A 14449-nucleotide genomic window follows, 5' to 3' on the forward strand; every position below is an offset into this window, starting at 1 on the left:
ATTTATTTTTTTAATTAATGATAGTCACACACAGAGAGAGAGAGAGAGAGAGGCAGAGACACAGGCAGAGGGAGAAGCAGGCTCCATGCACCGGGAGCCCGACGTGGGATTCGATCCCGGGTTTCCAGGATCGCGCCCTGGGCCAAAGGCAGGCGCCAAACCGCTGCGCCAACCAGGGATCCCCCACAAACTCTTCTGAAACTGGCTCATCTACTTGTTTTTTCTCCAGTGTTGGGCAGCTCATCACCCTGCCAGCAACTCAGAGAACAGTCTTGCAGGCAACCAAACCTGATGCTTTCCAGATTCCCGGTACGGCTGAAGCAAGTGCCCTGCTTCCTATATTGGATAACAAAGATTCCTACCCCACAGTATGTACTAATCCCAATTTGACAAGTACACTCTCTGTGTTGCCATCTTACTAGATGGCAAGAACCTAGTTTTCCTTTATTTGGGTCATAGGCCACCCTGTCAAGTAACTAGTCAAGATTACTGGCCTCCTCTAACTTCAGGCCAACTCAGTGTTGGGACCAATGACCGGGCACTGCCCAGGCCTGGCCCTTCTGCTCCCTCCTCTTTGAGGGAAGCTGTTCAGAGGGAAAAATAAGACAAAAAGAACGGACAGCAACAATTAATGCAGGAAGTTACATTTAAGGCAAAGGATGCATTCTCCCTATCACCACCAATACCACCAGGCATGACAGCTTAGGGAGTACGAGGGAAAAAAGGTATTTGATTGTACTGCGGGTGTCAAGGTTTTCCTCACTGGCTACATCCCCTCCCCAAACGCCCCAGTACTCCCAGGAGTGCCAGACAAGGGTTTTCCACCCGTTGAGATTAAAATAGAGAGGCTGCCTCTCTGGGCAGCTGCCACTTAAACCACTGTCGGCAACAGCAAGGAGCAGAGGCAGTTTCCAGAGCTGCTTCATCTTGGAAGCCTGCTTTTCTAGGCAGCTTCATAAGCACTGCAGGGAAATTTCTGGGTGAAGTCTGGAAGGGGAAACAGCACACCAGCACAATTCACTGTTCACCATGAAATAGAAAGAGCCCTAATTTCCAAAGTAAAAACCCAGTACAAAATGCCAAGGAGGGATCCCTGGGTGGTGCAGCGGTTTGGCGCCTGCCTTTGGCCCAGGGCGCGATCCTGGAGACCCGGGATCGAATCCCACATCGGGCTCCCGGTGCATGGAGCTTGCTTCTCCCTCTGCCTGTGTCTCTGCCTCTCTCTCTATCATAAGTAAATTAAAAAAAAAAAAAAAAAATGCCAAGGAAAGGCCCAGGAAAGTGATCAAGGCTCAGTTAATCCCATAAAGAGGAACATCTGGGTGAGAGCCAGTCATCTTGACCTTGCTAATCCTGAGCAACATCAGTGCTGCCTCAATGCCCCTAGGGAGCACCAAGCTGTCTCGGTGCCTTTCCAAGTTCACCCCCTGGCTGAGGCAAAATGAAAACCTCTATCAAGTGGGTCAGGGTTTGGCTAAGCCAGGGGGTCCTAAGAAGGAGCACTAATTCTGTTTTAGAGAAAAGTCATAAGAACGTCTAACCAAAAAAAAAAAAAGAACGTCTAACCACTAACTCAGCAATCCTAAAGGGCAGGCTAAAGAAAGGGCCTAGTGGAGGGGACTGGGTTGTCTGTCAGCTGGTGGTTCTGCTGAGGGGGGGTGGGGGGCAGGCAGAGACTAATCCCCTTCATTTGGTTCCTCATCAGATGCAGGAATCAGAGGGCAGGCTCTAAGAGGATCATTCTGTTGGGCTGGCATCTTCCCCCTTAATCTCTCTTGATATTCTGATCCTTTAATCCCAATGAGACAAGTGAAGGTAGTTTTGTTAATCCAAAGGGGTTAAGTAAAACTGGCCTCCATAAGCTACAAGTGAGGGACATTTTTTATGTCAAAGGGTTCCCTGTGGCATAGTGGCTCCATACACTGGGAAAGCAGAAAGCAGCCACATTGAGATAAGGGTGGGAGGTCAGACCATTAAATCAGATGAAGAGACCCAAGGAGACTAGGATTCCAGCCTCCTCAGGCCTCAGACAATGGTGCCTGCCCTTGTCCCAAAGAACTAAGACACTCAGCTAAGAAAAACAGAGACTATCACTTTGGCAACCTGGAAGAGGGAGCTCAGGAAGATGTAGCAGGTGGGCACAAGACACTAACATGAAACATCACTGTGACGAACTGGCACAGCTGTGGGTCTCACTATATGACCCTGTCATCCCAGGTACCACAGGGAGATGGTAGCACAAATCTGTGGAAATGGGAAGTAAGCCAGCTCTGCCCACAGGGAAACAGTGGGGCTATCTAAGCCAGGAACCACTGGTGCACACATCCTTCAAACAGCCAGGGTTTTCTTGCTCTGCAACAGAATGCCTAGAAACCCTGGTCCATATTAGGCCAAAGGCTCTGGCCAGAGAGAAGCTAATTCCACCCCAAAATATTGATTCAGATCATCAGGATGGCTATAAAGCCATGGCCTTCTCTTTTCTCTTTCTTCTTTTTCCTAACCTACATTAGAAAGACCTGAGGAGGGGCACCTGGTTGGCTCAGTGGGAAGAGCAGGAGACCCTTGATCTCAAGGTCATGAGTTCGAGCCCAAGCCCCACATTAGGTGCAGAGATTACTTAAATTAATTAATTAATTAATTAATTAATGTAAAGCAAGCAAGCCCAGAGGGCCTCAAATCAAGGTCTTCAATTAGGAAGTGACTCCAACAGTCACATGATGCTGGGCTGTTCCCAGGGGAACCAGGAGTCAGGTTGGGGCTATTGATAAAGACTGAAAAGGCTGATCATTACTCATTTCTTTTTTGGCTTCTCCATTCAAGATGTTCTGATCTTCTGGAACTAAGGTTCAAGTCATCAAAAAAAGCAGCTCCAGGGCGCCTGGCTGGCTTAGTTAGTGGAGTGTGCAACTCTCAATCTAGGGTTTTAAGTTCAAGGCTCACATTGGGCATAAAGATTACTTCAAAATAAAAAATCTTAGAAAAGCAGCTCCTGCTTCACCCTGCCCAGGCCATGCACTTGCTTTCTCAGTAGTGGTTTCTAGCTGAGAGCAGGTTGACCATTCCCAGGTGGAGAGATGAATCCTACCAAGCGTTTACTTGGCAAGCTTCCACTTAGACTTTAGGCTCTTTACTCTGCTCCATCACTTCCTCAATACTACAAAAAACTTGACAATTGCAGGTACTCTCCATTTTTGGCCCCATCATAAGTAGCCAATACAGGCTTAGTGCAGAGTAGCCAACATAGCTCTCAAACAGTGCTGGCTCTTCTGGATTGGCCATGCTTCTCAGAAACATTTCCACCCTGGTTCCATCGAGATACTTCCTATGAAAAAATCCACTCCATCGCAAAATGCCACATTGAGGTACTCTTGAGTTTTGGGAGACATCTTCCTGCCTGGCAGGTAGGATCATCCCGTACAGCAGAGAGAGAATTACTGGACCTCGAAGTGCTGAGTTTCAGGGCAAGGGACATGCTGGGCCTTCTTGCTTGGCCTCCTGGTTTGGAAAATCACTACTTTTATTTTTCACAAAGAGAGCAAGGCCCCCCAAAAAGGTGGGTTAATAGGACCCCTAGGCCAATACCTGTCAGCCTAAGCATATAGTTCCCAGAGCCCAGGGACATGTCAGGTGCCTCCAAGACAGCAACATCTATGTTCCCAAAACTCCCAGAGCATGTTCGAGGCCAACCTCTGGCTCCTTCCCCCAGATTGCCACAGCTCTTAACAGAGTGTAGCCCATCACTGGAGACAATCCTCTAGGGGGCCAATGCCAACCCACCCCTTTTGGGGTCAAGAAGCTGGGATATTTGTCTCATCTAAAGCATGCTCCAGGGGATCCCTGGGTGGCGCAGCGGTTTGGCGCCTGCCTTTGGCCCAGGGCGCGATCCTGGAGACCCGGGATCGAGTCCCGCATCGGGCTCCCGGTGCATGGAGCCTGCTCCTCCCTCTGCCTGTGTCTCTGCCTCTCTCTCTCTCTGTGACTCTCATAAATAAATAAAAAATAAAATAAAATAAAATAAAGCATGCTCCATGGGACACCTGGGTGGTTTGGCAGTTGAGTGTCTGCCTTTGGCTCAGGGCATGATTCCAGAGTTCCGGGATCGAGTCCCACATCAAGATCCCTGCATGGAGTCTGCTTCTCCTTCTGCCTCTCTCTCTCTCTCTCTCTCTCTCTCATGAATAAATAAATAAAATCTTTATTAAAAAAAAAAAAGCATGCTGCAGGCTCTGTTGGCCTGATTTCATTTTTCAAAGGTCCATTTCATATTTGGATCAGAGTGTAAGTTATCACAGCAGCTTCATGCTGACACCACAGGAAAGACAGTGACTGAAGGCACCACACTGGCTGACATACTTCACCCAAACTGGAGCCTGGCTAGAAGCTGGGGGGATGGGGGTGGGGGGTGGGATGTGCAAAGAACAGACTATGCCAGGAGAGGAGAGTGGAGGAAATTCAAAGAAAAGGGTGGGACAAGGGAGGCTCTATGACAGTTTTCTGCTGTCCAAGAGACTATTCTGAGTCAGCGTGGCCTATGAACCTTCTTGTGGCAAATCCTGCCAGGTCCCCATAAACAGGAACATTGGGCCTAAAACCATAAAAGGACAGAGGGCAAGCCAAGCCCATTTGTCATTCCCGGCCCTCTGTAAAAAGGATTCTGGCCTTGGTCTTCCCAGCAGCAGTCACCTAGAGTGTAGACAGGGAGGGCCTCGGAGATATCCTGCCCTACTGGTTTGTTGCACAACCAGAGAGAGCCATGCACATTTCCCAGTCGAGTCATGGAGGTCGCAGAAATCCCCACACATTCAATCCTAAAAAAATTGTCCCCAAACAGGCACAGTCCTAGCAGGTAAAACGGACTCATTTGATCTCTATTCAAAGTTACCTAGCAGGCCAACAACTAAGGGAGGTTGCACAGATATAAAAAATAAAGGTCTTCCTTCAACAGAAAGTGGCACCAGGGAAATTTTCATTGAGTACTAATGATCTCTAAGTTAGAACAGCTATGAAAACCACATGAAGAGTATGGGTTACTTGGAGCCCAACATAGCTAATGGTCACAAGCAATTATACACAACTATGAATTAAAAGAAAAAAAAAAGAACTTACCTCATCTACAGACACAGGCAGGATGACTCGACTATAAGAGAGAGAAAACAGTATCAACTTCAGACTCTGAAGGCCACCCAGGGCTCTTACAGCATTGTCTTAGAACAGTATTAAACGTTTGGTTGCACAAGACATACTCACTGTCAAAAACCCAGTAGAGAATGGCCCCCTGAGTGCTCTGAGGCAGGATCATCTGTGCCCTTCAGGTCCCACTGAGAACCCTGTGATGCAGTGCAAACTTGTCCTTCTACCAGCTACTTCCCAGGCCTCTGACTCACATTTGGAGCTCTTCTTTTCTCCCTCTCCTCCCTCAATATCTTTCCCAGCAAAACGAGGACCCATCCCTACAAATTCCTGAAGCCAAGATGAGGAGTCAGACCTGAAGAATCAGGTCCTGGGGATTTCATCTCTGTGGGCCCAATCTCCTAACAATAGCCCTCAAGGTGGAAGGCTAGAAAGAGGCCAAGCTCCTTCAAAGCTTAATCACCCTAAGAGCACACACCAACCACCTCTGCTCTGGGGCAAGACAATGCAATATAAACTACTGTCACAAAGGCACAAAGAGCGGACACTCGACTCGTGTCCTGACCTGCAGAAGCTGTCCAAAGGCACCCCAATGGACTCCTTCGTTTTCAACGAACACCAATTGTTGGAGGTACCACCAGTAACCTAACAGAAAAGCCATGGCCAGCAAGGTCCCACACCAGTCGGAGTTCCACAGAGATACGAGGGCTAGTGGCAGAGCAACCGCCAAGCCCCAGTTCAAAGCTCTAAGGTCAGAGAGTTGAGACAAAAACACTCGGTTTTATTCATACAAATCAAGCCAGATCCCAAGCTTAAATTCTCAGTGCCCAGACTTTAGCTGGAATCCACCGGAGCCTTCTGCACCTTGCACGCTTGGTGAAGCATGAGCTGCTATGTTCTTCTTGCTATGCAGTGGCTCCGATGACTGAGACCTGTGTTCCAGGCTGGTAAATAGTCTGCTCACTATTTTCTAAATCTACAAAGGTCCCCCAGGTAGCAAGAAGCACACAGGGGTCTGAGAAAAACACCACAGTAAAGGCAAGGCACGGAACAGAAAAGTAGCAGGAAAAGCAAAATGGGCTTCCAGTCCTTACTGCTTGCTAACCTCCTCCTCCAGAATGAGTCAAATAACACAAATCCTGCAGGTTATTGGATGCTGCCACAAATGCCCTCCTCCCATCAGAGAAAGCCGACAGTGCAGAAAAATACTTTCAACTTGGAGGCCACAATTTCTGCACCTTCAGACAAAACTTCCTAGAAAACAATACGCCTTTTATCTTCAAGAACAGCAATAAGAATCACATCCAAGAATCTGCAGACATCAAATCAAGGAGAATCCTGTTAGAGGAAGTATCAGAAAAATCAACAGGGAAAACTTCAGGCTCTTGGTGGGTACCATGTCTCCCCCAAAAGGAGACCAGCATCAGCCAGTTCCTGACAGGATGCTCTGACGCTGCTTACATGACGGCTGCACGCCCAGATGTTTCTCCCTGGCTCCTCAGGAGCAAAACCACTTCAGCAGCAAGAGAGTGCAATTCCAAAGGCTAGGGCCACAGGGGCAGTGCTGGGCTGAGACTGGAACTGTGCTCACTTCAGTGTGACCTTCACTTCTACCCTTCCCAGAGCCGCAGCACTGCAGCCACAACCAAGTGTCTCGGATGCCCCTCTCCTCGCCCCCTGCCCTACAATGCACACACTCGCCCAGGCTCATGCAGGGCACAGGTTGGGCAGGAAGGAAGCGTGGATGCCAAGCAGGCTCTGCATCCCCAGCACCCTGGGCCTTCCCCTAGCAGGCTTCAAGGGTAGAAAAACAAAGAATGGGAAGGAAGGACCTTTCTTAGGAACTCACTCAGATCTCCTCTGAAGGTCCCTTCCCTGCCTGACCTTCTTCACAAAACTACAGGTTTCTACTACAGACTCTAGGATTCATTTGGGAACAGAAAAAAATAAAATAAAATAGAAATCAGGAGAATGGGAAAAGCCTATTATCTAGATAGTCAAGATTAAAATCCAAGCGCTAGGTGGCTCAGTCAGTGGAGCATCCAACTCTTGATATAGGCTCAGGTCATGATATTGGGGTCCTGAGACTGAGTCCCGCATCAGGCTCTGTGCTCAGCGTGGAGTCTGCTTGAGATTCTCTCTCTCCCTCTCCCCACACCCTGCTTGCTTGCTCTCTCTCAAATACATAAACTCTTTTAAAAAATAAATAAATAAAAAATAAAATCCAAAGTGTACCACAACTTCCTCCTGTTTGTAATCCAAGGTTCTTCCTCACCATACAAAGCTCTGAGCTCTGGAACAACATCATCCTGGATGTCAAGAGCCAGAAATGGAGGGGCTTCAAAGTAATGCTGGTCTCCTCTCCCTTTGTTATCCAAAGTTCCACACTATGTCCTAAATACCTCCAAGGAGCAAGCCAGATGGAATGGGGCACAAGTGCCTTCAATGACAAAATGGAAACAGCCCTCTGTACACCTGCCTGGCTACCAACAAAGTTCTACGAGTTGCTCTCTACTGGGACATCTCCCACTTCTGGACTTCTGGGCTTCTGATCCAATGCTGCTCACCTGCCTTCCCCCTCGAGGGAAGCAGTTTCACTGTAAGTTCTGCACATACACATTCAGTCTCTCCTCTTTGGGGGGAAAAAAGGTCTTGAAATGTTTACTTGGAACCATGCCCCTGAGAAGGCAGCAAGGCCGAGGTAATCAGTCATCTAGTGTTTGAAAGATCTGGCAATCTGAACATCCCAACCTGTCATCCAATCCCCTGGATTTCAGGAGGAAGCCTATTTCCTTGCAACACCTACCACAAGTCACTAACTTCCCACCTCAGTCAGTACTCAAGAACTCCCTCATCCCTGTCTTTCCTCAGTTAATGGCTTTATGGGAATCTCCTCAATTCCTCAAAGCAATTTCTCCTTCTCTTTGCATCAAGACTGACAACACCCCAGAGAGAAGCTGCCCCTGCTCCCCCACGCCCCACTCCAGTATGTATGCTTATTATATATATTCACGAAATATTGCCTTTCCAAACTGCCCTCTACCCTGGTCACATCCCAGCCTTGTCCATCATTATAACTCCCACGAATCGGTTCCTACCCAGTATTTTCTGGACTCCTCACCCAAGTGTCCCCAAGTCCCAAGCAAACACCCTAAGCTTCTTTCCAAGTACCTCCTCCTCCTCACCTACCATTTGGGCACCATGTCATGCCACTGGTCCCCTGTGCTATCTTTCTGGACCCTTCCTCTGTCACCCAAGCCTGGCCCTAACTCCCTGCTGCTTTTCCTGTGTGCACGTATTGAGATCCTTCCCCTCATGCCTGAGGTAGCGGCTCCTCATACTCCAGGTTCTCCTCGCACTCCTCCCCATCACCTCAGCTCCATTCCTGAAGCTAACTAACTGTTCTTGGTTCCCGCAGCCTACTCCTCCTTCTCCCGCCAGTGCCCTCTGCCACTCCTGCAGTTCTGGCAGGCCCCTTCATCAGCCCCACTGCAGGGCCGCCCCGCATCTCCATCCCCTCAGCCCTCCTCATGCTCTGCTGGCTCTCACTGTCCCCTTGACCCCATCTCAGGCCCTATCCAGCCCTCACTGTCCCCTTGGCCTCTCCTCTCAGGCCTATTCGGCCCTCACGGTCCCTCAGGCCCGACCTCGGGAGCTGTCCGTATCTCTCTATCCCCGCTGGCCCCACCTCAGGCCCTGTCCGGCCCTCACGGTCCCCTCAGCCCCTACTGGGCCATCCGCGGCTCTCCATCCCCTCGGGCTCCGGCCGGCCGCTGCATCCCCTCCGCCAGGCCATCAGGCTCCCTGGTCGTCATCCCCGACTCTCCCTTCCTCCTCGCTTCCGCACGGGCCGCCGGACACTCACTACTCCTTGAGCAGCACCATGTCGCTCCGCAGCTCGGCGGCTGCCCACTGCCCGCCCGGCCTCCCGCCCGCTTCCCGGCGGCCGCTGTCCCCGTGGCCCGGCCCGGCCCGGCTGCCTGTGCGCCTTCGTCGTGGTCTGCTCCGTCCCCACCGCTCTCGCTGCGGTCGCCGCGCCGGCTCCTGCCGCCCCGGCCTTGCCGCCTCCCGCGCCGCTGCCGACGCCGCCCGGAGCTCCGGTTCCGCAGCGCCGCGCGGGGGCGGGGCGTCTCTGCAGCAACCAGAGCGTCACACGCAGCTGTGCGCGCTGACCTCAGCGCGAAGGCGGAGCCTTCCGGGGCCAGCCCCCTCCCGTCCTTAAATGGGCCATTGCGTGGGCCTCCGCGTCCGAGGTGGGCCCCCCGGCGGGCGCCAGGCCCCGGCAGGAGGCGGAGCCGACAGTGAGGCGTCGGGTGGGGATCCAGGTGTAAGTGTTCTACCCCCGCACGCACCGGTCGGTCGGTGGGGTGGGCTGCGATCCAGGAAAGGGCTGCGCCGAGAAAACATTAAAGGTAGCCAAGTTACGTGCAAATGCTCTTCTGAGCGCTTGACTCCTCACAACTCTACCAGAAAAAGTTACCATTACCGTCCCTGTTTACAGGTGAGGAGGCAGAGGTTAAAAGTCCATAATGAGGGGATCCCCGGGTGGCTCAGTGGTTTAGCGCCTGCCTTCAGCCCCGGGGCGTGAGCCTGGAGACCCCAGATCGAGTCCCACGTGGGGCTCCCTGCATGGAGCCTGCTTCTCCCTCTGCCTGTGTCTCTGCCTCTCTGTGTGTGTGTCTCTCATGAATGAATAAATAAAATCTTAAAAAAAAAAAAAAAAGTCCATAATGAGCGTGTGATGGAGATTTTCACCCAGCAGTCTTAGTGTGATGACGTTTATCCAATAAGTATTTGCAAAGTACCTGCTGTATACCAAAACCTGTGTCAGGCCGAGTGGGGAGAGGGTTGGGGGCAGATAATACAGTAGCTGGCAGGTGATAATAAAGTGTTTGGAGAACATCTTAAGGGGGTTGGGCCGTTTAAGAGTTTTGTTTATTTATTTATTTGTTTGTTTGTTTATTATTCATGAGAGACACAGAGAGAGAGAGGCAGAGACACCGGCAGAGGGAGAAGCAGGCTCCACGCAGGGAGCCTGACATGGGACTCGATCCGGGGTCTCCAGGATCACGCCCTGGGCTGAAGGTGGCGCTAAACTGCTGAGCCACCCCGGCTGCCCTGTTTAAGAGTTTTAAGCAAGTTTGGGGCTCCTTGGGTGGCTCAGTCGGTTAAGCATCTGACTTGTGATTTCAGGTCATGATCCTGGGTCTGGAGATCAAGCCTCCCAGGTGGGCCCCACGCTCAGCAGGGAGTCTGCCTGAGATTCTCTCTCCCTCTGCCCCCCACCCCATGCATGTGCTCTCATTCATTCGCTCTCTCTCTAAAATAAATAAATCTTTTTTTAAAAAAAGGTTTTAAGCAAGTTTGGTGTTTGAAGGCTCACTCTGTGGGGTGGGCAGAGAGGGGATGAAGGAGGCAGGAATATAAAGAAATACAGAAATAACCTCAAGTAGTGGTAAATGTTACAGAGAGGCTGAACAGGGTGATTGTGGGCAGTAGTGGGAGACATTAGTTGGGGTCAGGGAAGGCTCTTAGAGGACTGGATGAGAGGAATTATTGCTGACCTGGCTCTTCGTTAATGAGAGCTGTGACAAGGGGGCTTGGCGGCTGTGCTGGGCAAAAGGAAAGTAAAAAGCAAAACAAGCGAAACAGCTGAGAAATAGCCTCAGCTCTCGAGTTGCTCATAGAGAGGAGGCTTTGCATTTTTAGGGAACTGTAACTAGGGACGCAAGATAGCTTGTGATAAAGGTGTGACACAAAGAACAGTGCTGTGGCAGGTCTGAGGTGAGGCCTCCTAGGCTGCAGAGGTATGGGAAGTATCCCAGGACAACAGCACATGAACCAGATGAAAAGAAGAAATGGCATCTCCAGAGGGAAGCTATTACATGCAAAGGCCCTGAGGCAGGATTCTACAAGGGCCTCTGCTTAGCACATGAGTGTGCCATGTGTGGGCACACAGGTGTGGCTGAGTGTGCCAAGCTAAGGAACTGTATCTCTGTTGTAGGGGGCAGGGAGCAGCCACTGAAGGCCTTGAGGAACTCCCAGTCCGTCACCCAGATTCAACTGTTAGCGAGATTTTGCCGCTCTTGCTTCATCTCTTTTCTGAAACATTTTTTAAAAGATTTTATTTATTTATGAGAGACGCAGAGAGAGAGAGAGAGAGAGGCAGAGACATAGGCAGGGAGCCTGATGTGGGACTTGATCCCAGGACCCCTGGACCATGACCTGAGCCAAAGGCAGACGCTAAACCACTAAGTCACTCAGGCATCCCTGAAACATTTTATTTATTTTTATTTTATTTTACTTTTAAATATTTTATTTATTTATTCATGAGAGACACACACAGAGAGGCAGAGACATAGGCAGAGGGAGAAACAGGCTCCATGCAAGGAGCCCAATCTGGGACTCGATCCCAGCACGCCAGGATCACGCCCCGAGCTGAAGGCAGACGCTCAATCACTGAGCCACCCAGGCATCCCTGAAACATTTTAAAGATCTCAGACATCGTGCCACCTCACCCTTCTGTGTTTCAGTGTGCATTCTAGAAATAGGAATATTTTCTCGGGATCCCTGAGTGGCGCAGCGGTTTAGCGTCTGCCTTTGGCCCAGGGCATGATCCTGGAGACCCGGGATCGAATCCCACATTGGGCTCCCGGTGCATGGAGCCTGCTTCTCCCTCTGCCTATGTCTCTGCCTCTCTCTCTGTGTGTGTGTGACTATCATAAATAAATAAAAATAAAAAAATATATAAATAAAGGAATATTTTCTCAAAAATCCCCAGTGCCATTATCATACTTAACAAAATTAATAATTTCTTGATAGTGTCTCATACCCAGTTCATATTCAGATTTCCCTAATTGTCTAGAAAATACAATCTTGCAGTTTCTTTTAGATAAGTTTAGTGTCAGGGCGCCTGGGTGGCTCAGTGGTTGAACATCTGCCTTCGGCTCAGGGTATCATCCTGGGGTCCAGGATTGAGTCCCACATCGGGCTTCCTGCAAGGAGCCTGCTTCTCCCTCTGCCTGTGTCTCTGCTTCTTTCTTTCCATGTCTCTCATGAATAAATAGATTTTAAAAATCTTTAGATAAGTTCAGTGTCTGAACAAGGTCCACATTTTCCCTCCATTTTATTTTTAGTTGCTGTGTTTCTTATATTTCTTTTCATCCAGCAGGCTTCGCTTCAGCTGCGCTTAGGAGTGAGTCCTTACCTGCAGGTGCCCCAGCAGTCTCCAGCTGTGGCCTCCCAGGAGCCCTCAGCCCCACTGTGGGAGCAGACCCCCAGGTGCCTGATACCTCAGAGTCCCAGCCCTACCACCTTCCACCTGAGTGATCTTGTGCGAGTTACTTAACTCCTCGGAGCTTCAGCTTCCTTTTTTGTAAAACCAGGGCACGACCGTACCTGCCTCGTAGGGTTGCTGGGAATCAGCAGCCGAGGCACTGTGCTTAAAGTGATGTTGTGCTCACTTTAATAATGTTGATCTCCACATTATCATTATTGGGGAAGAGGTGTTGTGAGGAAGGAGGGACAGACACCACTGCCCCTCAGAACTACTGCAGGCTCCAGGCGTCAAATCTCCAGTGTCCCAGCTATCTCCTGTCTCTCATGTCTCTTTCTTCATTTCTCTCCCTCTCTCTATCTCTGTCTTCTCTCCATCTGTAGCTCTCTCTTCGCCCCTCTCTCTGCCTTGTCCATCTCAGGCTCTGTCCTGTGCTCCATCTGGGCAATGCCCTCCAGCAGGTATTTCTTTCATCTCTGTGCACCAGTCTCCTTCCCCAGGTGCTCTCAGCTCCATCTTGGCCTTGCTCTTGTCTGCATCTTTGTGTCTGTGCATTCTGATGTTCTGACACCCACCCTGGGCCACTGAGCTGACAGGCCCTGCTGCTGCCCTGGCCACCGCCACGCCTGTAACCCATCTCTGGGTATCTCGGGAAGACTGTGTTTCACCATTTCCAGCTTTTGCTCTATCCCTTCCTACTGGGTAAGAGCATGCTCTTCCCCCAGCTTCTCAGTGTGGTTCAGCCTCTTTTCTGTTTATTTTTGTCTCTCTCTCTCTCTCTCTCTCTCCCTCCTGTTTCAAGTTTCATCTTCCAAATATTTACCAAGGAGCTGGTTCTATGCCAGGCACCATTCTAGGCACTGGAAGTATCACGGTGACTGAGGCAGGGAGTATGTGCCAGCTTTCAAGGAGCGTTCATTCTAGTGGAGAGACAGATACCAGACCAAACACACCAGATAAACGTGTGACCCTGGATGCTGGGCTGGGCCTGCTGGGCGGAGGAGGGTGTCGGCCAGTCCAGGCCATGGACAGGCACTCAGCCAGTAAGGGCGGGCTACTGCTTCCGCCCTATGCTTTGCCTGGCAATTCCCTGTCCCTAAATAGAGACTCTGGACCATTCTAGAAGCCTGACTAGAGTGTTTCACCCACCTGCTTGATCAACAGCATTCATTAGGCACCAGGCGGAGGGGATACAAAGTTACACAAAGAAAAAGGTCCCAGCCCAGGTAGGGCCACAGTCTGACGTAAGACAAATGTATCACCAGCTAAAGTCAAAGAAATAGGCAGGAAGTTGGTTTGGGCACCCAAAAGAGCCAAGGAGACCCTTTACTTACTCCTCTTCCCTCTCCCTACCTCTGATGGTGTTTGGTCTGCATACGGTTGAAAGCTATGCACCATGATAGTTAAGAAAAAAAAATTTTTTTTATGTTTTTAAAGATTTTATTTATTCATGCGAGACACACAGAGAGAGGCAGAGACATAGAGAGAGAAGCAGGCTCCATGCAGGGAGCCCGATGCGGGACTCAATCCCGGGACTCCAGGATCACGCCCCGAGCCAAAGGCAGACGCTCAACCGCTGAGCCACACACGCGTCCAAAGGAAAAAAAAATTTTTTGGAGCCAACATTTGAAAATGGGGATGTGAGGTGGGGAGGGGCAGCGGGAGAGGGAGAGAGAATTCCAAGCAGGCTCCACACCCAATACAGGGCCTGACTTGGGGCTCGATCTCACAACTCCAAGATCATGACCTAAGCTGAAATCAAAAAACACTTAACCAAAAAAAAAAAAGAAAAAAAAAAAAAAAACAAAAAAACACTTAACCTATTGAGCCACCCAGGTGCCTCTGAAAATAAGGATTAAAAAAAAAAACCAAAAGAGATTTAGGATTTTCAACTTCTCTTTGTTTTTTAAACATTTTTAAAAAAGATTTTATTTGAGGGCAGCCCCGGTGGCGCAGCAGTTTAGCGCCGCCTGCAGCTCGGGGCGTGATCCTAGGGACCCGGGATCGAGTCCCACGTCGGGCTCCCTGCATGGTGCCTGCTTC

The 14449-nt window shown here is 50.2% G+C and overlaps 1 protein-coding gene and 1 long non-coding RNA gene across 2 annotated transcripts in view; one reads left to right on the top strand and one right to left on the bottom strand.

The window, feature by feature from the left end:
- PITPNA (phosphatidylinositol transfer protein alpha) overlaps positions 1 to 9131 on the bottom strand; it is a 42934-nt gene extending 33803 nt beyond the window's left edge. Inside the window, exons 1-2 of the mRNA XM_025476175.3 lie at positions 8996 to 9131; positions 5107 to 5137 (exon numbers count right to left, since the gene is read on the bottom strand). Coding sequence (XP_025331960.1) covers positions 5107 to 5137; positions 8996 to 9015 — 51 coding nt within the window. The 5' untranslated portion in view covers positions 9016 to 9131. The remainder of the gene's footprint in view (positions 1 to 5106; positions 5138 to 8995) is intronic.
- Positions 9132 to 9327: 196 nt separating this feature from the next.
- On the top strand, positions 9328 to 10480 carry LOC118355844 (uncharacterized). The gene is made up of 2 exons (XR_004819084.2): positions 9328 to 9631; positions 10324 to 10480. It is a non-coding gene; the product is annotated as an uncharacterized LOC118355844 (long non-coding RNA).
- Positions 10481 to 14449: the final 3969 nt, after the last annotated feature.

This window comes from Canis lupus, chromosome 9, assembly GCF_003254725.2.
Source record: "Canis lupus dingo isolate Sandy chromosome 9, ASM325472v2, whole genome shotgun sequence".
Classification (NCBI taxonomy): Eukaryota; Metazoa; Chordata; class Mammalia; order Carnivora; family Canidae; genus Canis; species Canis lupus.